Source organism: Capronia epimyces (assembly GCF_000585565.1).
Source record: "Capronia epimyces CBS 606.96 chromosome Unknown aczIQ-supercont1.5, whole genome shotgun sequence".
NCBI lineage: Eukaryota > Fungi > Ascomycota > Eurotiomycetes > Chaetothyriales > Herpotrichiellaceae > Capronia > Capronia epimyces.
The window spans coordinates 10181-36216 of NW_006912908.1; the positions used below are offsets into that span (position 1 = coordinate 10181).

Sequence of the window (26036 nt, forward strand, 5' to 3'; positions counted from 1 at the left end):
ACTATGACCAATCTAGCTCGTACTCTGAAAGATCAAAGGAAGGACGACGAAGCTATGGAGTTGATGACTTCCTCGCTGGCAATGAGCATAAAGGTACTCGGTCCTTCACATTATCAAACTCAACGCGTTTTCGAGACCTTGACGGCATGGCTAAGTGTCGATGCTGCAGAAGACCAAGCAGGACAAGATTCCAATCGTATGCCTGGAGCCTATGTTGATTGAACATGCACTGAAGGAGCGTATTGTCACGGTTCGGCGAAATCGTGACATTTTCACGCAAGGCTAAGCGCGTAAGGCTCCCTTACGATATTGCCTATGGGGGATCAGCGAGCGCAACGGTTTAGCACGGTGGCACATATACCCTTAGGATGAGCCCACCATTCTGCCTTCCTCTCTTTTGCTTCTCGAGCTTAGTCTCTTAGTTCAGTGCAATCTATATATTTGGAGTTCTCTCCTTGTCTTTGTGTCATGCCACCACAAGTAGTGTCAGAGTAATACGGGAACACGCAAGGACGAGTAATAATCCGCCGACTTTGCCGGATCATTCTCCCTATATGGAATAAGATTGCAAGCAGAGCGTCGTTCACTTCCGGCTCAGCATCATCGAAAGAAAGTTACAATGTATTTGGAGGTAGGCCCTGATACTGTGACGCGGGAGGATTTGTTGCCGCTCTTAAATCTCGTGACGACCTCTACTTGCGAAAGGCTCGGGTGAACTAAACCCATGTAATACAGAAAGGGTTTTCTTTTGCAATGACAATTGTGGCCTCTCGATTGGGTTGAGAATCACTCCGTGGGTAGCTGATATATATCTGGCATACATTGACTGTACTGATCAAAACATGAACCAAAAAATAGTTGATATGGGTATCTTTCTCAAGCGCCTGTCTCAGGACGATCAATATACAAGAGTCAACACTCAACAAGATGGGCTTTGGCGTGGCAGCCGCAGGATCTCTGAAAGGCATGATCGACATACCGAGGAGAGACGGGTCCATGTACGTCAGGATGTGACCAGCGAGAGGGATAGAGCGTGTCTCAACAAAAACAGCTACGGATTTCAATTAGCACGTGGCTGTCTCCCCTCTTCCACAGTACTTCACGCGCGAAATCCTTCGAGGGATCTACATTCAGCAATCTTGCACCCAGGTCAATGGGGCGCTGTCCTAGTACTGGAATTTCCGCCCGAGAGTGGTAGTCTACAACAAGCTGCCCTAGGATTCGACTTTGATTTCAACCCAATATGTCGTCTCAGAGACTCATGGGCGAGCGACGAAAACCCCAACTTTGTGCAGAACCCACCTGATATATGGTCGTATTTGTTCGTGGACTTGACGGCTCGTGAAGAGATCATTGAAGGTAGCAGGATCTATCGGCGAGCTGATCATCACGGCATCTGGATCTTGGCGGGTCACCGAACAAGGGGCTTGGACGTCTGTCTGCACGAAGGATTGTTAGACATGAATGGTTCGATTGTTAGTCTCAAGCGCGATACATCAAGACCGCGTCCATACTGGGAACTTCGTATTGACAACTTCAATGGTCCTGTTTATAGGCGTTCTCTTGAAGGTGGAGGTGATAAATCCTGGCCACATAAAAAGCGCTGAGTACATACTTCTGTGATCCCTCAGCATTGCTACACAATACTGGGCTGTCTAGCTATAAGCTGTGATAATTCGTGACAAGGTTCTTGGAAACACATTTGGCGACAAGAGCAATTTGGACCCTGCTGGAAAAGGGTTCAGCATTGGTGGAGTAGACATGTTCGCGCCTTCAGCCCAAAGATGCAATCATGCCAAGGCTGGGGCTAACGCTGGGACGAGCTGCACCCTTCGACCCTCTCGCAAGCCATCCAGTTCCTGACGCATTATGGGCGTTCATGCAGACGCGATGCCCTCTTCACTTGCCGAACGAAATCTATGATGCGCAAGTTCAAGGACAGATTCCTGAAGACAGCCGCGACCCCGCCGCAGAAAGCGGCCGAGAGTTCGCGGTCATCACCGCCGAGTCAGACGCCTGCGATCTCCTTCCCTGACGGAGTCAAAGTGCTCCACAACAGTGATGACGCAAAGGTCGACATCTGCTTCGTCCATGGCCTGACCGGCAACCGCGACACTACGTGGACGGCCAAAGGGCAATCCCAACCGTGGCCACAGACCTTGCTGGCACCGCAGCTCCAGGGAGCGCGCATTCTGACCTACGGCTACGATGCGTACGTGGTGAAGAGATCGGTCGTGTCGTCGAATCGACTCATCGATCACGCCTCCAACCTCCTGAACGACCTGATCACCGATCGAGCGAGCCATGGTGCCTCCGACTGTCCCCTCATCTTCGTGACGTACAGCCTGGGCGGCCTCGTGTGTAAAGAAGTGATCCTCTAGTCGCGCAACAACCCCGAGAGCCATTTGAAAAAGATATTCGAGTGTATAAAGGGGGTCGTTTTCATGGGGACGCTATATGTGGGCAGCTAGATAGCGGACTGGGCGAGACTGCCTACCTCGGCTTTAGGGATAGTCAAGTCCGCCAGCACGAAGCTGCTCAAGATTTTAGAGACAGATGATTAGCTGTTGGAGTCGGTCCAAGTTCGGTTCTTGAGTATGATTCGAGACTTACAAAAAGGTAATCGACAGCTAGAGGTGACCTGCTTCTTTAAGGAGCTCCCACTCCCGGTGGTAGGAAAGGTGGTGTCGAAGGAGTCGGCCACGTTTGCCGGATACAATCCGATCAGCATCCACGCCAACTATAGTGACATGGTCCGGTTTGCCTCTCCGGACGAGACGGGTTTTAAGCGAGTGCTGGGAGAGCTCACGCGATGGGAGATGGAGTTACGGTCATCCACCCCGAATGAGCATATCCCTTTAAATATACCCGGTAGATAACACCGCGCTGGGAACTAGGATTACCGCGGGAAAGCATATAGTAGGTGATGGTCCTGAGCGGATGAGGGCTTGGTGAAGATGAGAAATTAATAGATTAACAGGACGTCCATCGTCTCGCAAACCGATCTTCGTAGTGCCCTTCGAGCCCGACCCTTATTTTATCTCCCGAGAATCCATCTCGTCGGCCATTGAAGATTAGCTCGAACGGCATCGACGGGCGGTTCTCTACGGTATGGGCGGGACCGGGTAAGTGTTGTGCGCTATAGTCTCGATGAGGAATCCGGAAATCTAATGAGCGGATAACAGGAAATCGTAAATGGCCATCGCCTATGCTTATTAGTACTACCGAGAGTATCCATACAGTCACGTATTTTGGATATATACAGCCAGGAGAAGTCGATTTGTGCTGGCATGCCAGCAAATGGAGCGACGATTGAAATTACCCGGCTACGAGGATCCGAAAACAGATGCATGTGAGCTGGTAGCAGCGTGGCTGAACGACGAGGAGAACGGGCCGTGGCTTCTGATCGTCGAGACCCTTATACGCTAAGCTTTTAGGTTATCTTGGTGTAAAGGTTCTTTGTGACGACGCACTCTCCTCGAAGACGTTGATGTGAGGCAAATTGTGCTCGATCGATCGTTGTTCGCCCATCGTGGGGATTTGCGGGGTCACTATAATTGTGCTCGTAGTATCTTGTGGGATGCCTGCGTCTGATCATCGAAGTGGACTTTGTAACGTTTGCAGAAGGAGGGCCAATTCTGACTTTCCCGATGACTTCAACAATGCCTGCAGTGTCTCTGTGCTGTGCACACCTGCAGCCATGGTCGCCCTTTCTTCTACCGTATTGTTTGACACCCTTAGATCGAATTGAGGTCGCAAAATATCGGTCCCAAAGATTGCACGAGCGTCGTGTCCAGCTCGGTTCTCCTTAATCATAATTCCCGGGCGTGTAGCATTCGCCACCTGTTGTGCTTGCTTAAGAGCTCCCAGAGCGCCTTGTATTTGTGCACGATCGGCTCGAAGACGATCTCGTAACGACTCCGCTGCATCGCGAATGGCTTCTTCCACTTTCTCCGCCTGATCAATCAGGTCTTGCTTCGTGCCTTCGATTAGACCCTTCATGTCCTCGATCGATTCTTGTGTCGTACCGTGGTCTTGACTGGTGGCCATCAGCATTGTATCGTCATCAGTGGAGAGATCACTACATGTTGACGGAAGCAAACGCAATACTCAGCGTCGACTGATAGCTCGTAAGTCGCTGCTTCATATCGGCGAAGCTCTTCCCATGGAACTGCATCTTGAGCCAGTCACGAATGCTGGCGTGGACATCATTCGAACGTTGAGTGCATGCATCTAACGATTTCTGCATGTCCTCACCAGTCGATATGCAGCACTGCATCGGCTGGCGGAGGGGCTCATACTTGCATTCGTCGCCCGATTCCAGTATCTGCTGTTGGACCAGCTGGAGCACAAAGACCAGGGCAGTAAGGCTACTTTGGACTTCTCGGATATCTGTCCGTCGACTTTTGAAACTGGAAACGACCTCGTACAGCTTTTTGCTCGTATCATAGGCAAAGTTCGCAAGAGCTAAGATGCTTGCTGCCTCTCCGACTCCCGCCATTATGCGGACAGTATATCACTGTATAGTGTTTTGACACAACGCATCCTGGATGTGGGATCGCTGAGTCTGTATAGCTTCCCGGCAAGAGCGGGGTAACGTTGAACCAAGCCATGATTCCAAGAGTCAAACCTTCCCTTGGCAGATGCATCAGCCACAACAAAGCCACTGGTGGCCTCGATGCGCTCAGCGATGCACCTTTGGGGGCACCTCCCTTTTAGCTAAAGAAGTTGGTGGAGGGAATCTCGTATTGCCATTCCACACTTCAGCCTGATGCCCATTCTTTTGTTGACGTCCAACACGAATCGTCCCGATCATTATTTTACGCGTCTGCTGACTTAACTAGACATGGTATGCACTGGACGTGTGCTCATGAGACACCATGACACCTCGGATCGATATCACAGGCAACCAGGCCGAAGCCGGAGCGACCCAGGTTAACAACGTGACACTAAGCACCAGTACGCGCTCTATATTCACACCGCGCATCGGAAGATAACTAATGACGATGATGTCCAGGCCACACGAACGACGACATCGATCGTCCCTGCGTCCGTGCCCTCCGATGCCCCGACTCGCTGGCGGTCAAACACCGACTGAAAGAGAACAAAGACAAACTAGTGCCCAAGTCCTTCGACTGGATTTTAAAGGACCCCCAATATCTCCGCTGGCAAGATGAGTCCGACATGGGACTCTTATGGATTAAAGGCGGTGCGGGGAAAGGGAAGACGATGATGTCGATTGGTCTCATCGAAGTGCTGGAAGAGCAATCGCGACGGATGGCAGACTCATCCGCGGTGATATACTTCTTCTGTCAAGATGCGGACTACGAACTCAACACCATTGACGCGGTCATTAAGGGTCTGATCCTCCAACTGGTGAGGAAGCAGCCGAAACTCAAGCAATCACTGCGGGACCGATGGGACGTGGCTAGTCAGCGATACACCGAAAATGTCTCATCATGGCGGGGTTTGTGGGTCATCTTCCTGGAGATGCTTTATCGGTGCACTTATACACGCCTCTATGTGATGGTGGACGCGCTGGACGAATGCCAGGACCGCGAGATGGCGGAGCTACTTCGACTAGTTGTGCGGACAGCACTGGACCGGCTATCCCGTCTGAAATGGCTGATAACGAGTCGACCGTTGGACAGCGCGGAGCGAGTGCTGTTAGCTGGGCCAGACCAGGTCGGGGTCAGTCTCGAACTAAACTCGGATCACCTCTCGCAGGCCGTGCGGACGTACATTTCGCACAAGGTGGCGGAACTAGATCTTTGGTGTGAGTATGGCCCTGATCTTCGGCACCGGGTCGAGGACGAGCTACATATAAAAGCCGAGGATACTTTCTTATGGGTCAGTTTAATGTGTAAATAGCTGGAAAGTGTAGGGCGAGAGGATACGTTGACGGTGATTCGAGATCTGCCGCCTGGGCTACCCCCTTTCTACGATCGAATCCTACAATAGATTTGTCACGGAGAGTCAACTCTAGTCTAAGGATGCGTACGGTTACTGAAAGTGATGATGATAATCTATCGTCCTTTAGATGTGCGAGAGCTGAGCAGTGTGAGCGGGTTGCTTATTGACCGACAATATATTGATAAAGTGATTGGACGGTGTGTCTCGTTTATGACACGGCGCGGTAGTAGAATCGACTTTGTGCATCAATCGGCTCGGGACTACTTACGTGGGACGACAGGTCGAAGTATACTCGATAATCATGATCATTTTGAGCACAGCGATATTAAGGTGAATAGCCTTATGTGGCTGTGTTAGTGGTTGAAGGTAGACCTCCTAGACCTCAGACGGCCCGACTCATCACGAGAGACGATCATACAGCGCGAGCTCGAATTGCTAGCTATTCTTGACTATACCGCCATATTCTGGTTTCACCACCTTAAAGAGGCCGGAGATGAAGGTATCCACACTATCAGTATTAAAGGGTAAGTTACAAACTTCCTCCGGACTCGATTTTTAGAGTGGTTAGAATGTTTGAGTTGGTTGGATTAAATGGCGCGTGCCGTTAAGGCGCTACAGGTATTAGCCAAGATGTCCACCAAATCAGCTAATGTGAGTCTCACTAACGTCCTTAATTCACTAGTATACACTTTATAGCTAATATAGAGAATTCACAGCTTAACATATCAATATTCGTGACGGATGCGTAACGGTTCTTACTCCGATATTACTAAATAGTGTCGTTATAGCTACTATAAACGTATAGTTCAGCTATGATCTTCAGTCCGGAGAAGAGTGTTGTCCGTCAAGGAAACCTGGATAAGATCCCTAACTGGTTGGTGTCAGGATCCAGGTCGACAGGAGGTCGCCCGCATCCAGACAATGTGTGAGAAAGGCAGGTTTGCCGGTTGGACGACGGACACAGCACTAGCCTACGAGGCTGAGGGTCACATGACCCATGAGGATGCTCTGCTTGCTCTGGTGCTCTGGACAGAGCACGCAGGACAACAGAGCACGGGGAAATACACGAGTTTCCTATGTCTATATAGTTGGGGTTTTGCCCATCGTTCATAGTTCTCCTTCCGTAGTCAACTTCGTTCACAAACTAGGTGATACGTTTCATCAATAGTTTTCGTTCTGAATACAGACACCCTTGCTCTAGCATACGCATTGAAGCCTCTTCTTCCGCTTATCAGTAACACTAATCGAACACGTGACTTTTCGGAGGAACGATTCGTGACAGTATCATATCTAGGGACTTATACCACCGGGATGTTCCCAAGCGGCTAAAGCGCATAGGATTCTAGGTATTCTAATAGTGAGTAACTTAATATAGAAGTATTTGCTTCTCGACTCTTAACAATAGGGGGAGTAAAGGATTTCCGAGAGGCGATTTTAAGCTACGTCGCTCGGGCTAAACTTACTCACGTCCGAAAAGGAATGTGCCTAAGGCTGGCTCGACGCACAGACTCGTTCTAGAAGGTAAATGTAGGGGGACTAGAGCGATTCGAGGGCTGGCCGTTTACCTGTAACGAGTCCCGGTCGGCGGACCTGAGAGGGACGGAGGAACCTAGGATCGACGTGACGCCATGCTTGCGGGATTTTCGCTATTGGATAACGAGGTAGACTAGGAAGGGGTGTAGAAGAAAGGGATCGGAATCGAGGTTTGGACGGATACCGTGTCGTGTAATAGTCACGAAAAATAAGTAAAGACAAGTAGGAACGCGGCAGACGGGCGGGTGCACGACATATATAGGCGTTGTGAAAGCGGCGAGGGATCTCGCGCGGCTGGACTACCCGATCGGGGGCGGCTCGCCGCAGCAGGTTTAGGCTGCCATTTCACCGACATTGAGAATACGGAGTACCCTGTATATTTCGACACTCTGGCCCTCTGGATAAACCTCGGCAACGCCCCTAACGCCCCATCGCCCAACGCCCAATGAAGCCGCGCCGGGCTTATGTAACACGGGCGTTCTCACGTCCCATTTCACACGTGACCATGACAGCCCTCTCGGTGTTTTGCGTCACCATCGGCCGATTGGAGAAAACGCTGAGCCTGAGACTGAGACTGGGGGGAAACGAACCGGAACTGGAAGAAGAAGATGCGGATGCGGATGCGCGCAACTTGCACGCTGCGCTCGCTGCGTCTGCGTCTGCGTCTGCATCCATTTTCCAAAAACCACCACCACCACCATCTTATCCTTACATCCCGTGGCCACCGACTAGTATTCTGCTCATCCCGTGGCCACCAGTACTACCGACTTGTATTCTGCACCATGCTCCGCCCGTGCCTGGTTCTGCCAGCTTGAATCCTTCTCGTCGCCTCTGTCGCGCAATCTCAATCTCCCCCCCTCCCCGGATGCTGAGATCCTCTGTACAGATACAGATACAGACAGTCCCGTCGGAAGATTCCTCCTAGCACAACCATCTCTCGCTGAGCCCGTCTAAAAATTCCTCCTGGTCGACCATCTCTCGCTGCGCCCCTCTAAAGATTCCTCCTGGTCGACCAGCTCTTCGCTGAGCCCCTCGAAAGATTCCTCCTGGTCGACCAGCTCTCGCTGGGCCCCTCTAAAGATTCCTCCTGGTCGACCATCTCTGTCGCTGAGCCCCTCTGAAGATTTCTCCTGGCAGGACATCTCTCGCTGAGCGGGCGAACACCACCACTGACAGTCCTGCTTCCTTCCCCTCTGCTGCGCACCACTGACGGTCCTGCTTCCTCCCTCTCGAAGAGCGTGCGCACACCACCACTGACAATCCTGCTTCCTCCCTCTCGCTGAGCGTGCGCAAACCACCAGTGGCAGTTCCGCTTCCTCCCTCTCTGTCGCCCTCCTCCCTCCTCTGCCAGCTTCCAGCCTCCAGCACACCGATCTATCCTTATGTCCACGGCTACAATGACCACCACCCTGGGCAACTCCAACGTCCGAGGCGGCCTGTCGCGCCAAACCCGAATCAATCCCATCAGAGTCACAAGGGGCTTCGGCTCCAGCCAACAACGCCACAGCACTCTCACTTCACACGGAGGTCTCTCTATGGGTCAGTCCCATTCGAGCAACACCGCGGCGGCAGCAAACTCGGGCCTCCAAAGCAGCGATCCTGCGCGCCTATACCCAGCCATCACACATTTCGCCGATGCCATTGCGGCGTTGCCTCGAGAATTTCGCAGACACAATTCGCTGCTGAAAGAGGTGGACGCGAAGGCCTGGCAGGCCGAAGAAAGTCTACAAAATCTCCTGCAGCAATGTCTGGCCGATCCCGTCATCTCGGCTCCAAACTTGGTGCCAGCTGCGCTGCAGACTGGACCCGGGTCGGCCACCGCAGACGATGGCGCGAATGCCAGCGAGGTCAACAGTGTCGCAGGTGCTTCGGTCGAGAATGCCTCGCTTGCCTCGGTCCGTTCGGCCGATCCAGTCATCCTACAGCGCCGACGGCAATTTCATGCGTTGAGACAACAGCTGATGACCATCATGGTCACCATGGACGAAAAGAACCACGTTATCAACAACGCCAACGAGGAGGTGGCAAAGCACATTCGTCGACTGGACCGAATCTGGTCACATATTCCCAACGAGCTCTCGGAAGAGACACGACTGGGAAGTCTCAGACACTGGGGATACCCCGACTTAAATCCTGTCAAGAAACCTGCGGTACCGGTCCCCCGCAAAGAGGGTGCCACGAGCACCGCCAGCATACACGAGAGGGAGATTGCGCATCGAAGCGAGGCCAGAAGAGAAGCTCTCCTAGCCAGGCGACAACGACACAACCAAGTGGATTCCGATTTCGACGAGGCCAGACCCGCAGCCCGCAGGACCAACCACACCCCCAATCCCACTCCCAATCCCAACCTCAACCTCAATACAAACCCCAACGGCAAAAAGCGTGCCGTCGATGCGGCGCCGGACTCGGCTGGTCTGGGGATTTTGGGTGCTAGTGCGGCAAAAAGGAAGCGACCAGACAAGCTGGGAGTGGGCGGTATTGGCATGGAGCGTTCAACCAGCAGTACCATGGGGAGCCGGCCGATGTCAAGGGAGAATTCTCAGCAGGACAACGCCAAAAAGAGGAAGGCATCGGCCGCTCCGACCACGGTAGCTCGGAAAAGGTATGTGACGGATGCGGCGGCAAGAAGAAGTTGTACTGACATGGCTTTGCACAGAATCAACGCCTCGGCTCAAGACTCGCCCAAGCTTGCCTCCTCCCCTCTTTCCGGGACGACAGGAAAAGAAGCATACAAGAGAAGTCCTGCCTTGTCCACCGTACGGCCAGCTGGACGCGGCCGACAGAATTCCACACAGGCAGTGGAAAGCGCACGAGCACGGCCTTCGTCCTCGGCCTCGAACAAGAACGGCAGCAGCAGCAACTTTACTGCCAGCACGCCGGAGGTGAACAATGTCGCAGGCCTGGCGGGGAAGAGTATGACCGAGAGCAAACCTGCAATGAAAGAGAACAAGACCGACAAAGGAGAGCGGCTACTTGAAGACAAGGTCACAACCGGCACTGGTTCAGATGGCGAGGCGCCGTTGCGAAGTGCGACCCTGGTAGAAAGAACGGTCAGCAGGCAGGAGGGCGCGACCCAAGGCGAGCTGTCTGATGACGGTCCCACGAGAGCAATTGCGTCGCCGCGTCTTCCACTGGCAGTGCAGACCATCGAACTGAAATCCGAACGACCGGGAAGAGGTAGAGCCTCGAAGACGTCGACACCTGTAGCAGGAACCTTTGCCGAGGCTGAGGAGGCCGAGACGGGGTCGACCAACGGCAACGGTCATCATGGCAAATCCAAACGACCATCCAGACCGAGGGTGAAAGATCACGGGCTCCACGATTCTCTTTCGCCCAAAGGATTGCCGATGAAGCGGCAGCACAAGAAAAGTTTGAGCTTGTCGACCTTACCACCACCTTTGGCCACCACTCAGCGACTGAAGGAAGAAAATGACGCGCCCAATTCCACCACGTCTTCGGAGCGAGGCGGTCTAGACAATGACGTCGGGGATGACGATGAAGAAGTCGACGGTGGCGAGGACGACGAGGAGAGATATTGTTACTGTCAAGGCGTCAGCTATGGAGAGATGGTGGCCTGCGACAAACCAGACTGTCCGAGACAATGGTTCCACCTCGACTGTATTGGACTGAAGAGTGTGCCTAAAAGTGCCAAGTGGTACTGTGACGAGTGTAAGGAGGCACTGGCCAAGAAGGGAAGAGTTGCGGGTGGTGGAAATGGGAACGGGAATGGGAGTGGCAATATCAATGGGAGCGGGAGTGGAGGTGGAAGTGGAAGTGGAAGTGGAAGTGGAAGTGGCAATGACAACGACAATGGCAATGGCAATGAAAGTGGAAGTGGAAGTGGGAGCGGGAGTGCGAGTGGGAATGGGAATGGTAGGATTGGAATTGGAGATGGAACTGGAAATGGGAATGGGAATGGGAAATAGATTCGATACGGTACTGTGCTGTACTGTGCTTGCTGTGCAGTACTTGCTGTGCGGTGCTTGCTGTACATGCAGTGCTGCGCTGTCCATTCCTATCCACTCCTACTCCTGTCTTTGTCTTTTCTTTGGATCAGCCGTGTCAGTGTCAGGATCAGGACCAGGATCGGGACCAGTGTCAGGACCGGGAGCGGGATCAGGACGTGGATCTGGATCTGGAAAGGATCTAAAGCTGTTTCTGTTTCTAGTCTTGTCGACCTATACCACAAAGCGAGGTGAGATTGAGGTTGAGGATAAGGTTGAGGGAAAGATTAAGGTGAGATAGAAGTTAAGGTTACAAGGGAAGCGAAGCGAGCCTAAGGCTGAGGCTGAGTGAGAGAATGTACAGATAGATACCTACCTACCTAGGTACAATACCTTAAGTACCTGACCTACTAGGTGCCTAGGTATGTACATATCATATGTAATATCACTTTCCATCCTCCCACCCTTCCAAGGGCAGTTAATTGGAACAGGAACAGGGACAGGAAGGAACATAGTGCACACTGGAAACCGTATTCATAATTCATGAATACTGCTTTAGCACCATCCCGAGGTGAGGTGTCAGCCATGGATGGTCATGGTTATGGCTATGGGAATGGTCATAGCTATAGCTGTAGGAGATCAAGTATCAAATATCAAGCATCAGCAACAAGGCAAACTATATAAACCAAACACTAAAGGCCCCCCGCAAAGGCCCCGCGGTCGAGCACTCTTGATGGTCTGTTCGGACTGACTTGGACTCTGACTGTGACTCTGTCTGCCATAGGGTACGTACATACATACGTACATACAGTACAGCATAGAGCACGTCCTTTTCGCTGCCGGTGCGGGTGCCAATGCCAGTAAGCAAGTGAGTTCGGAGTGCCGGTGCCAGTGCCAGTGCCAGTGCCGGTGTCAGTGAGAGAAGATGAGTGCCGGTGCCATTGCCATTGCCAGTAAGTAAGTGAGTGCGAAGTCCCAGTGCCAGTGAGAAGATGAGCGAGTGTATGAATGAAAGCGAAAGAACGAAACCCAGAAATGACAGAATATCCTCCTTTTTCGTCCCGTTCCATTTCCCATCCTAGCCTGCCTTCCTGTCCCTGTCGCTGTCGTGTGGTTGAATATCCCACTTTCCACCTTCCACCTTGGAGAGTACTCTTTCAAGAGCCGAGCCATCAGGCTCAAGGGGGTTGAGAACCCCTAACCTCTCAAGAGCCAAGCCATCAAGCTCAAGAAGGTCGACCCCCCTAACCAGCTTCCACCTTGGAGACTGTTCTCTCCAGAGCCAAGCCATCAGGCTCAAGAGGATCGAGGCCCCCTAACCAGCTTCCCCTTAGACACTGCCCTCTCAAAATGGTCGAGCCCCTAACCAGCTTCCCCTTGGAGACTGCTCCAGCTTCCCCTTGGAGACTGCCCCCTCAAGACGATCGACCCCCCCTAACCAGCTTTCGCCTCTTCGAGCCGTCAGAGCGAGTCGGTTCGCCAACGGTAATGGTGTCTGACCTGTCTGGCAAGCCGTCGTCACTGTCCCTGTTCACCAACGATCAGTCAGTCAAGCAATCATTGCTGGGCCTAAGCCTAAGTCTGGGTTGGGAGTGAAGGTGAGGTAGGGTAGGGTAGGGTAGGGCAGGGTAGGGTAGGGTAGGGCGGCGAGACCGACGGAACCAGCTCTAAGAGTGACTCCTAAGCCTAAGCCTGGCTGGGAGTGAAGGTGAGGTAGGGTAGTGTAGGGTAGGGCGACGAGAACTACGAAACCATCCCTAAAAGTGACTCACTCTTCAGTCTTTTCGGCCAAGGCATCGTCTATGATCTTGCTCCAGGCAGCGTCCTCTTCCGCCTCCATCTTTTTGAGATCCGCTGCACGCCTGGCTGCCTCCAGTTGAGTTCTCAAGTCTTGAATTTCTGCATCTTGTGCCTGCACTCTATCTCGTAGGTCTCTGCACTCCGTGGTCACGTCGTCGACTGTCGTTTCGAGACGACGGATCGTCCGACTCTGTGTCGAGGGGATAACCCCGGCGTCAATAGGAATTCGTTTCTTTTGGTGTGTGAAGCAGGTAGGCAGAGAGGTAGATAGATAGATAGGCAGGCAACCAGGCAACCAGGCGGGTAGGCAGGAAGGTAGGCAGGAAGGTAGGCAGGTAGATAGGCAGGTAACCAGACAAGCGGACAACCAGGCAAGTATAGCTGGGCAGGTAACCAGACAGGCAGGCAACCAGACAAGCGGACAACCAGGCAACCAAGCCGCACAGGCAGGCAGGCAGGTATAGCTAGGCAACCAGGCAGACAAGCAGATATAGATAATAGCGAGACAGCTGTGGAGGAATGCTTACCCTGATGATCAACTTGTCGTCCAAGAATCGACAATGCTCGAGAAGAACCTCACTGTTCTCCAGCAGGCCTTCCTCGGCCACTTTGTCCGATTCCCCATTTTCGAGGCGTTGTCGGTGAGCATGGAGATCCGCCTCGTACTGAAGAAGGTCCCCGTCCCTCATGGGCGGATGGACGGTGGTAGTGTAGGGCGAGTGAGGCATGACGAGAACAAGGGAGGTTGGGTTGGAGGTTCAGGGTGATGTTGAGGTTGAGGTTAAGGCTGAGGTTGGTTGAGGTTGGTTGAGGCTGAAATCAGGTATCAGGATGGGATGGGATGGGATGGGGATCAAGCGTCGTAGATCGACGGTGGAGCCGAATCCACTTGAGCTATAGTATATAGTATGGAGCAGGGAACCAAGCCGATCTGATCGACTTTGAGGATAGCAGAAGGGCCGAGTACAGTAGAATGGTATGATCTGGTGTTGGGGTGGGAGAGTGTGTGTGAGACTGAGAGAGAGACGGTGTGTGTATAAGAAAGAGAGAAAGAGAGGGGGAAAGTGACAGCCTCAGCGACAGCTTCAGCCATCTACCGAGTCCCTGTCCTTTATGTAGGGTCTGGTCTGGTCTGGTCTGGGCCGGCAGCTTCAGCGTTGTCGGGCTGGGTTTGGGTCAGGTCGAGAAGGCGGTGTGCGGTGTCGAAGGCAAGGGGCGTTTTTAGGGAGACTTGGAACCTTCAGGGTACGCGGTACGGAGTACTCTCACTATTATTCGGTATTGTATGGAGTATCCGTACCTGGTGCAGTCAGGGCACTGTACGGAGTATGAGTATGAGTACGGAGTATCCTTGCTAGCAGTTAGGTGGCAGTGAGAGTAAGGTATCCGTATGTACTCCGTACTCCGTACTAGGTCGTATGTACTAACCGGATCCAGGTTCATGCTCTACTTGCTCTAATGAGAGGACTAGCTAAAGGCACCTATAGGTAGGTAAGGTAAGTAAGGATAGGAGGTGATAGGTGTGATTGATACACCTCAGCCCCGATTACTACTCCGTACTACCTAGTATGCATGTATCTCTATCCCTGTAGGTAGTACTCCTAGTACTCCGTACTGCGTACTGTGTATTTCGACTGTCTTGGATGGCCACCCAGTCTCCAATGCCTTCAATTCGTACCCGTCACAATACCGGTTCTGCCAGCCACCAAATGCATCGCAGGATTTGGCTGATCAATATCAAAGGAGTGGCTTGAATCTACGACGTCTCGAAAATAATGACTACCAACGCCATGATCGTCCAAAAGAGTTCTACCTTAAAGTGAGGCAAAAGGTTCCACCAGCCGAAGATGATCGTCAGAACTAACGAACGATCATGGTCATGGGCATGAGAAAGACTTCGGACGTCCCATGTCGGGCTGCCTGGTCTCACGCCCATCACTCTGGACAGAGTCTGTGCTGCCTGAACATGAATGCTTTACCTTTCTGAAGGAATGCACTGGACTCCAGACTTGACCAACCACCATGAAACGCCTGAGAGTCCATGGAAAGGGAGGCTAAGGCATGCAAAGGGAGAATGACACGGGGATAAAAGTAAAAAGGAACCTGGAGTGACTTTGGACTCTTTAATGTAGTATAGGTCATGCCAGAGCCAGGAGGGCTGTTTGAGACAGTCGTCGAAAGAATCGTAGCAAAGAAGTTCCTGAGTCTGGCGTCCATGGAAAAATCCGGGATGAACCATGTCGGGATGTGGTCTGCAGCATTCAAATTGTACACTGCGTCAATCTTGTGCGGCCCCATCTCCCTATCGTCCATGCTAGATTCACCCTGAACCAAGACCTGGTTGAGGAGGTCATCTCGGGGAAGAGTTCGCTCACGGTCGTGTTTGAGATTGTATACCCAGTTGGGTATACTGAATAGTAGATGGGGTGATCAAAATATGTGCCGTCAACCAAGGCAAAACATGTCCCGGCGACATCTATCAGGGGAACGCGCAAGATCTGACGAGGCATTGTCGGATTGAGCTAGGCATGGTATGGTATGGACTTGTGCAACAGATCAAGATCAAACCTGCAGCACACCGTTTGCAGATAGAATCTGAGCCGACGGTAGGACAACGATGCGGTCTAGATTGCGACATGTGGGTTGGTGCTTGCTGCAACATGTCCAAGCAGTTTGACGACGCAGGCGGCAGCAAGACTGGTTCGAATGATGGGCATGAGCCTCTGCATAGCGACACTGCCTCGAAGTTAGCTGTGCAGTCATGGAAATATTGGACACCACACATGTGGTCAGGGACAGCGACGGCGTTGGCGACGGTGACATTGAAGGTGAACAGAAGCTTGACATGTTCTCTGAAGATGCTCAACCTTCTCACTGTGTGAGCAGGTAGGCAGACCAGACGAGAACATACCATACCAGACCAGACCAGCCGCAGGAGGGCCCTGCTCTGCCCTGCCCTGCCCTGCCCTGCTCTGCACTGCACTGTTCTGCCCCTGCTCCCGTCCTTCGCCTCTCGCCTCAATCTCCAGGAACAACGAAGACTGAGATGACTGAGTTGCCAGCACCACCAGAATTGACTGTGCTGACTGCGCATTTCGGCCTGCACTAGCCATCCCAACCTCCCTCTTCCTTGTCTGTCATTTGGCCGCAGGGTCAAAAGTGGTTTGATCACCACCCGCCTACCCCGTACTCCTTACACATGCTAGGGACACAGAAGTGCTTCGCAGCCGCAGCCGAGGGGACTTGACCGCCGTTCTTCCAACGAGGACTATCCTGGCCCGCCGCCAGACGGCTCACGGCCCACCGCATGCCCAACTTGTCTGCACAAACATGATGGGGTTGTGATTGTAGCTGCGCGAGCCCGAGGAACAAACAATGGACTGACACATGCTGCCGTCGTGGAGAAAGCGATCGACATAGACATAGACGGTTAGCCAGTAAAACAGGGCTGATTCAAGGCTCAACTCTCCGTCTGCAACATGACCTGGCCTGTCCCATGTTGGGACCGTTCCAGCGTTGCATATCCAGGATGGAACATGCTGCACTAGTTGCTGTGCCGCACTTGTCATGTCCCAACGCCCAACGGGTCACCATGCGGCGAATGAAGTCTCGCGTGATATGCAGAGGATCGAAATTGATCACATCTGCCAGAGCAACGTGGCCATGGCTCGGTGGTGGTCCAGACTGCATTGCATTCATGTGCAGACGAGACATTCAGAGACCGGTCAACAATCCCTGACACACTCACCCACTCACTCTCTTTCCCTCATTTCCCCGTGATAAGGAAGGCAATCCATCTGTCTTGCCAAGGTCATTTCATCCCACGGGTTAGATGCTTCTGCTGCTTCTGACACGGGACATTCAGGATCATGCTTGCGGGGATTCGGAACAGGTCTGAAGAGGCGCAGCCCGACAAATGTGAACCTGGACATCAATGCAAGGCCCCCAATGGGCTTCCAGAGTCGAACCCTAGTCTGGTGACCAGCGCAAACCCTTGACAAGCGAATCCATTAGAAACGCAACGAGGCGTCTACTTTCACCGCGCAGTGACTGGCTGCTTTGAAGGTGGGTTGGGCACCGCGGCATCCTGAGTGCCAATCACACCCATTCTGTTGTATTCGGTGGCCCGAAAGACCTGGATACCTGGATGACATGATTCATGGTCAAGGGCAACCACTCCATCTTCCCACCTCTCGCTGATAGGGTTCCATAACATCGGTCGTATTGGCGGTGAGAAGACTAGGCATATATCAGTTGCTCTCATTAGACCCGACCTTCCCACCTTCCAGTATCACCTCCAGCCTCCATTCCCTCACTTCCTCACTTGCTCACTTGCTCACTTCCTCGCTCTCCAGCCACTCTTTGGGCCTGATTCCAGCCTGCTATCACGATGAATACTTTCAAGTTGCACCAAGGTCGACTGGAGAACCTCGACGATATCACCGGCTACCGCGACTATGACGAGGCCATCCTACCTCTGCCGGAAGCGACCATCAATGCCGCCGTGCGGGATGCTGTGTACATGCCACTGCCGTGTCTGTCATCCCGACGATCTCCCACCTGCAGTGCGTCGGCACCCCGTGCACTTCGCCCAAAGCCCAGCACAAGCTTCCAGGGGATGACCGGCACCAGCGAGACCGGCCACTGTTTCCGCCTTGGACTGCGAGCTCACAAGGATTGGCAAACTTTGTTGCTCCCGGCTGAAGACCGGCCTCTAGATATGGAGAAACTATCCGCCGAGATCCAACGTCTGGAGGCTTCCTGTCGTCGACGCAAGAAAGAACGCCAGACCATCCAGACCTGCGACCGAGAGTGGGCGGGCCAGAAAACCAAGATTCCGGGCATCACTGTGTGGCACATGGCTGATGTCCAAGACGTGACACAGGCGATGGAAATTGACACACCGGGATATGATGGACGCAGTGTTCAAACCACCACCCCGACAGCACAGAGTGCGCAAGGGTATGTTGATGGAGAGGTGCAGCCTGATCCGCTTCCCGGCTTCCACTGCTTCTTGCAAAGAACATTTGCGGGATTGCAGCCTGACGGTGGGGCATCTGGATCGGGTCCGATGGACCTCGATGAGGGATCTCCTGAAGTCTACTATGGCTGGGCGGATGCACGTCGGTTCCCTGGTCCGTTGAAGAGCCGACATGAGCTCGACGCACTCCATGCCCACATTCAAGCAGCACCGGCGAGAGCTTTTGAGTTCTGATATACATGGCAGACAAGACCCAGGCACCAACCAGATGTGACCTCTTTCGACGCTATCACTATCGTCATCAGGCAGAACTGCTACGACATGAACAGGCAACAGGATTTCGGGACGGCGGCCTCCTTTGACGCTGTCACTATCATCATCACGCAGAACTGCTACGACATGAACAGGCAACGGGATTCGGAAACGGTTGCGGTTTTCTTAGGGCTTTGAGCTTCGTATTTAGTTTGCAATGACTAATGACTCTATGACCTCGAATATACTGCGGCCATGTCCTTCCAGAGGTAGACCTGACTGAAGCTGTCTTTCCGTACACAACAGCAATCGGCCGTGCCGCTGTCGTCCGTACACAGCAACCAGCCGTTGGGCCCGCCACAGGTAGACCCAACTGAAGTCATGTTTCCGTACACAACAGCAATCCGTTGGGCCCGCCGACAGCGGCATGGCCGATGATGGTTGGGCTTCATCCTCGCTACCACACCTCATGCTTCAGGAAACGGTGTGGTGGACCAGTAAGACCATGGCTTCACTGCGAAGTACGGATACTCCGTGAGAGTAGCATCCATCCAGGCGTGGCTAAGGCTGTCACGTCGGCGTCGGGCGTTGGGGGCCGCGCCATCAACCATCAACCATCAACCATGGCCTATGACCCATCAACCATGACCTTAGGCATGACCCATGACCCCTGATCCCCTGCAAAGCCAGACTTTCTCTCACCGCAGTTTCCGCCCTGGTGCGTGGCGTGGCGGCAGGGACAGGTTCCTCGATCAAATAACAATGTGGACACTGGACACAATAGCGTTTGCGGCAGAGGCAGTTCCTTGATCAAATAACAAGGTGGACACTGGACACAATACGGAGTACTCCGTAGTGTTTGTCCATCGGCACGGTGGGGGAAGGGAGGAGTCCGGGCAGATTCAGTTGCATACCCAGGATGGAACATGCTGCGCTAGTTGCAGTGCCGCACTTGTTGTTCGGCGAGGTGGGTGGTGGGTGGTGGGTGGTGGGTGGATGGTGGATGGGGGAATTCAGGGTCAGGGCCCGGCTCGATGCGATGGACAATTTGAAATCTGATATGGCGGAGTCGAGGTGAGATCGTCGACCTTTGGAAAGTACAAAGTACTCCGTACAAAGTACAAAGTACAAAGTAATAAGCCAACCAGCACGAAGAGCCAGATTGAGGCAAGGAGGGAAAAGGGAAAAGGGAAAGGGAAAAGGGCAGGGCGGTGATTGGCGGGTGAGGCAACGAAACCCTGCCCTGAACCTAACAAGGGGGAAGGGGGGAAGAAGGGGGCAGCGAGGGGAGGGAGACACTCACAAGGCTGAGCATATGATTGGATCGCCGCAAAGGGCGGAAGATTGGACAAGGCTGCCAGTGCAGTGCTTGGCATCACCTGACTTGACAGACCATTCCCTTTCGGGCAGGCAGCTAGCTCCGAGGGGCTCCGGGGTTCCGAACCCCAGAAAGAACTTGAACTTGATTCATTCCTGGAACGGAGGAGAGAGGTATGTATTTCAAGGCGCCGTCACTAATTAGGTACAGCTACAGAGCAAGACCCGACCCTGCCGTCACTGATTAGGTACGAGTACGGAGTACAGAGCAAGACCTGACCCTGACCCTGACCTGATAGGATTGCTTGGTTCTGGTTCTGGTGGACTGACTCGACTCTGACCTGCAGTGCCCAGGGCCTCCATTCACGCCTCTTCCCACCCAGGACAGCACACCCAGCACCCAGTACCAGCACACCCAGCACAGCACGGCTCTCATATCCGCCACTACCAATGGTCATTCCGGCACTGCCGGCAACCCTCGTTTGTTGATCCCCCATCGCCCTACCCTACCCTGCCGTGCTGTACGGAGTACTACTCCGCAGTGTCGCTGGTCAGGATTCTCCCGCCGTTCCGTCCTGAGACAAGACGAGACGAGCACTTGTACGGAGTACGGAGTACTTGCACTGAGCACGGCTGCCCTTAATCTCCGAAAGGCCTGGATACACGGACAGTACGGACTACGGGGTACGGGGTACAGATACTGTGTCCAGAGACAGAGTACTCTGGACTTTGTATAGCATCACATCCCACAAGAGCAAGCTCTAGGCCTCATAGCATCCCACGAGAGTCCTAATCTCTAGGCTTCTCTTCTCGACAGGAAACAGAGACAGGAAACACCCCAAGCTCTAGGCCTCTCCCCGACAGGAAACAGGCCGCCTTAGCCTCCACAGGGCCTAAGCCTCGAAACAGAAACAGCAGGTCGCCTCAGCCTCAAAAGGGCCAGGCTTCGACGGGTACGGAGTACTGGTAACCCCCACGACTTGCTGCTTGCCTGCCCTCCACGGGACCAAAGCTTCGACGGTACGGAGTACTGGCAATCCCCACGACTTCTGTTGCCCGCCTTGCTGTTGCCCCCCATGTTCTCACATCCCTTCGGTATAGCATGGCGCAAGGCCCTGGTCAGCATCCCACGGCTGGTTCCAGACTTTGTCCTACACTTCACCAACCCCGAAGGACCTCAACCAGTGGTGTTTGACCTACCCTCGCGGGATGCCCACATGATTCCAGTCTACGTCTTCATCCCACCGGCTTACAACCCGCACAACCGCCGGTTGCAATCCCAAGGCACTCATCTCAAAGAGGCTCTTCGGCCGAGCCCGAACCCGAACCCGGAGACCGATGAGAAGCTGCCCGTTCTGATTGACTTCCACGGCGGAGGCTTTGTGCTCGGGTCACCGCAAGAACAGGCACCATTCTGCGCCCAGATGTGTCGAGAGTTGAACTGTGTGGTCATTTCGGTCGACTACCGACTCGGCCCTTATGCCCAATACCCGGCGGCGATTTACGATGCGGAAGACGTGGTTCGCGCGGTGACCAAGCCCAGCACACAAGCCTACAAGACGCTGCGGCAAGGCATCCGACAGCATCTGGAGAAGGAGGGTCGGCCTCCGTTCGGGTTGGATGAGACCAGAATTGCCCTGTCGGGCTTCAGCTCCGGCGGTAACCTCGTCTTGAATCTGGCCTTGAGTGTGAAGGACGATCCGACCATTCAACAGGACTGGCCGAGCCCGCTGCCATGGGAATTTGAGAACGACATCCCCCTTTTACTGTTCTACCCGAGTTTTGACGCTCGGTTGCTGCCGCACGAAAGACCACGGCCGGATGGTCTGGCCGCACCCACGGGCATTATCGAACGATGGCAGATCGAGAAGGAGCTCATGCCCACCTACCTGCCGGTCGAGTGTCGAGACCATCCGCGCGCCAGTCCAGGGCTAGCTGACATCCGGCCCAAACATGCCGGCGACCATGTCGGGTTGCACCCCAAAGCCAAGATGTGGCTGCTGTTGCCGCAGTACGACTCACTCCACGGCCAGAGCCTGGAGTGGATTGAGAAGGTCAAGAATGAAGGCCGATCCGCCGATCTCACCGTCGAACATGTCAAAGGCGTCGTGCACGGCTGGACTCAGTTTCCCGATGCCTGGATCTCCGAGGAGCACCGAAGACTCGAGGCTGAGGCGTTTCGGGAAGCCAGAAGTTTTGTCGACATGTACTGGAACCCGGAGGTGAAGGAGATGGCGACAGGGGAGAGCCAGAGTCAGAGCATTAATCAGAACGAGAGTCAGAGTCAGAGTCGGACCCAGAGCCAGAGCCAGAGCCAGACCTAGAACTAGGGACTAGAGACTATAACCTGACCCTGAGTCTGAGCTAGAAGGGTCCTAGTCTGCCGGAGCTAGAGTCTGACTTGATCACAGTGTTGGACATGAAGCCAGAGCATTAGCCAGAGCCACAGCCACAGATAGAGGTACAGACATGGCATGGACCCTCTGGTCAGATTTACAATCCAGATAGAACAATGATTATACGCATGGACGTGGACGTGGACGTGATAAATGACCTAAGGCGTATGCCGCAACCAGGGTTCAGGGTGCAGGAAAGATGCGGTAGGTACGGTATAAGATACGTGAGGTACATTAGGCGAGAGGTGGGGGGTGAGAGGTGAGAGAGAGGACGAATATCTAAGATATATGCCATATGTGTATACCGTATATGTGTATATATGCCGTATATGTGTATGCCGTATATGTGTATGCCGTATATGTGTATGCCGTATATGTGTGTATGCCGTATGTGTGTATATATACCATATATTGTGTGTCAATATATCCATCTACCTTCCTTGCGTAGTGTTGTTCGCCAACGGAATAACGATATGCGGTAAATCCAGCCACTCCCAGTCCTAGTCCTCGCACTCGAACTCGGAACTCCGATATGCTTGGTAAATCCAAGCAGCGCCCTCGCAATTACTATCTGCCATCTCTCAGACGGACTGCGGACTATACCTAACCCCCACAACCCCAACCCTATCGGTCCATCATCGTGCATCTCGGCGCATAAAGTATATCGTCGGGTCGGCTGTGCCATAGTTCCACTTCGGGTCTAGGCGCAATTGGTCGATGTCGTAGAACCCGTACTTCAGGTACAGCGAGTGAGCCATGGGCGACGACTCCAGATAGACTGGGAGGTGACGGTCGTCTGCGATGGCGAGGCCCCATTCGATCAGGAGTCCGCCGGCACCGCGTCGCTGATGCTTGGGGTCTGTTTGAAGAGTGTGGAGGACTGTGTATAGTTGGATGGGATGTTAGAACGAACCTGCCAGGGGGATAGAATTGATTCGATGCCAAGGGTGTTTGTTTAGGTGGGTGGTTTGAATTGATTGAATGCGAGAGAGGGGGAGAGAGGGGGAGAGAGAGGGAGAGAGGGAGAGAGGGAGAGAGGGAGAGAGGGCGTGTGTGTGTGTGAGTGTGTGAGTGAGTTAGTGTGTGTGTGAGTGTGTGCATGTCTCTGTGTGTGTATGTGTGATTGAGTGAGTGAGTGAGTGTGTAGGTATATCTATGAGATCGTTCCATACCACAACAAGCCTTCCCTTCCACCAACTCACTCCGCTTTCGATGGATCCCCCCAAAGAACTCCTCGCACGCCTCGACGTTGCAGCCAGGCCCGAATGTGCGATTGCGATTGCCACTACGTTCTGGCTGGGCCTGGTCAGCGTCAGTGTCTGCATCTACAGTCTCGACAATGGTCCATTTGGCAAAAGCCACCAGCTCGTTGATATGCGAGTCGACCGCCTTGACCCAGCGCACGGTCGGGTTCTTTCGCAACTCCGACACCAGCTCTTCCGCCCTGGTGTCAGCCACATCCGGCGGGAAGGGCCCGGGGAAGAAGATGGGAGTCAGTGGATTGTCTGCATAGGCTAGACGTTCGAGCTCGACGATGCGAGGCACGTCTGATTCGACCGCTGGTTGCAGTTGTAGTGGAGTTGCCATCGCTATCGTGGCGGTGTTGGTGCTGGGCTGGGCTGGGCTGGTGGTGGTGGTGGTGGTGGTGGTGGTGGTGGTGGTGCTGGTTGAAGCACGTCAACGTGAGCCACCACGGCAGTCTCAGTCAGTCTCGTGAAGTTGTAGTTGTAGTTGTACTTGATCCCGAGGTGATTCTTGTTCAGTTTCAGGGGGATGACAGAAGATGGTCCATGGCCACATGTACAGAGGACGGAGGACGGAGGATGGAGGACGGCCATATCCTGGATCTGTTTCACTATTGCTCATTGCTGCCTGTTCATTGCTGCCTGGCTGAGGCTTAATAATGATGATCGCAGATCGCAGATCGTATGGTCGTCAATTGGCTTAGGGTGGGTGCGAAAATTGAATGCGCTTTATCCGTACGCACCCTTCTACTTCTACGCTTTCTATCTAGCGCTAAGTTTCTTCCTAGAATATATACTTAGGGGATATTATAGAGAATGTCTAGAGCTATCACTATAGTAAAGATAAAGTATATTGAATAAAAGCTATTGAAGTTATAAGAGATTTAAAATAGGGCACAGCGTATAAAGCGCATTCAATTTTCGCACCCACCCTAAGGCGTCATTCCGCCAAGCTCACTGGTGTCACTATACCTTGTAGGTCCTGTACCTACCTAAGGCATATATATGTACATGTAGGTACGTACATACCTACCTAGCTACAGTACTTATATGTAGTGTACAGTATTGATACTACACCTCATATACCTCGGGTACCTACGTAGGTGTGCCCGGCACGACTACAGCACAGAGTACTACACCGCCTAGATATCTTTGGGAACCTCGAGAGACTTGCAATCTTGTCAGTCAATGCTCTACCCTGTCCGGGAGCTGGAGTTTTCTTGACTCTGAGACAATTTCGATACCTGGGAGCTGCCTCGAGACAATTCCGATACCTGGGGTAACAATACCATAGGTACTAGGTACTAGGTACTGTAGGTAGCACTACCCAGAACCCTTTTGCTCCTTTCTCTCTCTCGGCCGACCTGATTTATGGCCGTCCTGCACGAAATGATCCAAGACCCTGATATCCTTGTCCGGCTCGAACCCCCTCTGCTTGGCCTTCTCCAGCAACCTCCTCGTGGTCCTCGGCGGAACCTGAATCATCTGATGGATCTGTTGAGGTGAATAGCCGACGACGAGAAGAGTGAGGGCTTGCACACGCGAAGCCAACGAGTATCGCATCCCGGAGCCGTGGTCTGTAGGTGTCTGAGACGAGGCAGCCAACGGGTATTGAGTCCCGTGGCTGTGGTCTGTAGACGTGTCTACCTGAGACGAGGCAGCCTCTTCTGCAACAGCAGGCCGCCTCGGCGGACTAGGGGGGCTGAGTTTCCATCTCGGTCCTGATTTGCTCTCTCCGCTGTCTTTTGGGGGTTTCCGTTCAGCTGCTGGCGCCACAGAATTGAATGACTTGGGAGGAGGAGGTTGAATTGCTTGGGAGGTGGAGGAGGAGGGTACATATGTATAGGAAGAGGAGGAGAAGGGTCCGTATGTATATGAATCATCTCTGACCTTTAGCCGGAGTCTTCGAGACGCCCTCAGCCTGAGGACCATCCATCGCAATCACAATCACTTCGCTCTGGATGGCCTATCCGCTTCTGCACGATCACTTCGCTCTGGATGACCTGTTCCGCTTCCACGGCAAACCTGAGATCCCCCTCTTCCTACGGCTCCAAAAGCAGGAAGCCTGACTCGCGTTGAGATGTGCCCGCTCCGCTTGACAGAAGACGCGGATCCTGAAGCTGTGATTGTAACTGTGAATGTAACTGTACTTAGTATCCTAGGAAGCCTATTCCCTTACTTGGAAAGATAGCGTCGTCCTTATAATACTTGAGGCAGGTGAGTCGAAGTGATGTCGCCTTTATAATCCTCGGGGCTAGACGAGTCGAAGTCTCAAGGTTTGAGAGCAGACGATGCCTGAGAAGGGTGATGGCAAGCCTTAGAGTCAGGCTCAAGTTCAGGCTCAAACTCAAGCTCACCGCCATTCATGCCTGAGCCCAAGGCTTCTAAGGCTGCCAGAAGTGCCTATAATTAGGTAGTTGGTAGTAGGTATTTACGGAGTATAGGATACCATATACGGTACCACTGGTGTGGGGGGTGGTTAGCATTAATTACCTGGTACATACCTACCTTAGGTACCTAAAGGCATCGCCTTGGCCCCTCTGTACGCTGCAGTACAAAACGTTCACCGCGGCAACATGAATAGGTAGGTAGGTAGGTCTGGAAAAGACATAGGATGGGAGGAGTGGCAAGATACATGGCACTCAAACACCACGGG

At 53.2% G+C, this 26036-nt stretch overlaps 9 protein-coding genes across 9 annotated transcripts; 6 read left to right on the forward strand and 3 right to left on the reverse strand.

The window, feature by feature from the left end:
- Nucleotides 1-1922: 1922 nt before the first annotated feature.
- On the forward strand, nt 1923-2381 carry A1O3_05997 (uncharacterized protein; the record flags this gene model as incomplete). The annotated part of the gene is made up of 1 exon (XM_007736117.1): nt 1923-2381. The coding sequence occupies one exon, from the start codon at nt 1923-1925 to the stop codon at nt 2379-2381; it is 459 nt and encodes a 152-aa protein (XP_007734307.1).
- A1O3_05998 (uncharacterized protein) lies at nt 2382-2816 on the forward strand (the record flags this gene model as incomplete). The annotated part of the gene is made up of 1 exon (XM_007736118.1): nt 2382-2816. A coding segment is annotated over exon 1 (219 nt), but the record flags the coding sequence as incomplete, so codon positions are not given.
- A 778-nt stretch (nt 2817-3594) lies between these two features.
- Nucleotides 3595-4501, reverse strand: A1O3_05999 (uncharacterized protein; the record flags this gene model as incomplete). The annotated part of the gene is made up of 2 exons (XM_007736119.1): nt 3595-4039; nt 4086-4501. The coding sequence occupies 2 exons, from the start codon at nt 4499-4501 to the stop codon at nt 3595-3597; spliced, it is 861 nt and encodes a 286-aa protein (XP_007734309.1).
- Nucleotides 4502-4880: 379 nt separating this feature from the next.
- Nucleotides 4881-5871, forward strand: A1O3_06000 (uncharacterized protein; the record flags this gene model as incomplete). Its single annotated transcript, XM_007736120.1, has 2 exons — nt 4881-4959; nt 5018-5871. The coding sequence occupies 2 exons, from the start codon at nt 4881-4883 to the stop codon at nt 5869-5871; spliced, it is 933 nt and encodes a 310-aa protein (XP_007734310.1).
- Nucleotides 5872-8843: 2972 nt separating this feature from the next.
- On the forward strand, nt 8844-11372 carry A1O3_06001 (uncharacterized protein; the record flags this gene model as incomplete). Its single annotated transcript, XM_007736121.1, has 2 exons — nt 8844-10048; nt 10103-11372. 2 exons carry the CDS (start codon nt 8844-8846, stop codon nt 11370-11372), a joined length of 2475 nt encoding a protein of 824 aa, XP_007734311.1.
- A 1786-nt stretch (nt 11373-13158) lies between these two features.
- Nucleotides 13159-13918, reverse strand: A1O3_06002 (uncharacterized protein; the record flags this gene model as incomplete). The annotated part of the gene is made up of 2 exons (XM_007736122.1): nt 13159-13422; nt 13718-13918. The coding sequence occupies 2 exons, from the start codon at nt 13916-13918 to the stop codon at nt 13159-13161; spliced, it is 465 nt and encodes a 154-aa protein (XP_007734312.1).
- Nucleotides 13919-17580: 3662 nt separating this feature from the next.
- On the forward strand, nt 17581-18405 carry A1O3_06003 (uncharacterized protein; the record flags this gene model as incomplete). Its single annotated transcript, XM_007736123.1, has 1 exon — nt 17581-18405. The coding sequence occupies one exon, from the start codon at nt 17581-17583 to the stop codon at nt 18403-18405; it is 825 nt and encodes a 274-aa protein (XP_007734313.1).
- A 2411-nt stretch (nt 18406-20816) lies between these two features.
- On the forward strand, nt 20817-22064 carry A1O3_06004 (uncharacterized protein; the record flags this gene model as incomplete). Its single annotated transcript, XM_007736124.1, has 1 exon — nt 20817-22064. One exon carries the CDS (start codon nt 20817-20819, stop codon nt 22062-22064), a length of 1248 nt encoding a protein of 415 aa, XP_007734314.1.
- Nucleotides 22065-22771: 707 nt separating this feature from the next.
- Nucleotides 22772-23723, reverse strand: A1O3_06005 (uncharacterized protein; the record flags this gene model as incomplete). The annotated part of the gene is made up of 2 exons (XM_007736125.1): nt 22772-23016; nt 23339-23723. The coding sequence occupies 2 exons, from the start codon at nt 23721-23723 to the stop codon at nt 22772-22774; spliced, it is 630 nt and encodes a 209-aa protein (XP_007734315.1).
- Nucleotides 23724-26036: the final 2313 nt, after the last annotated feature.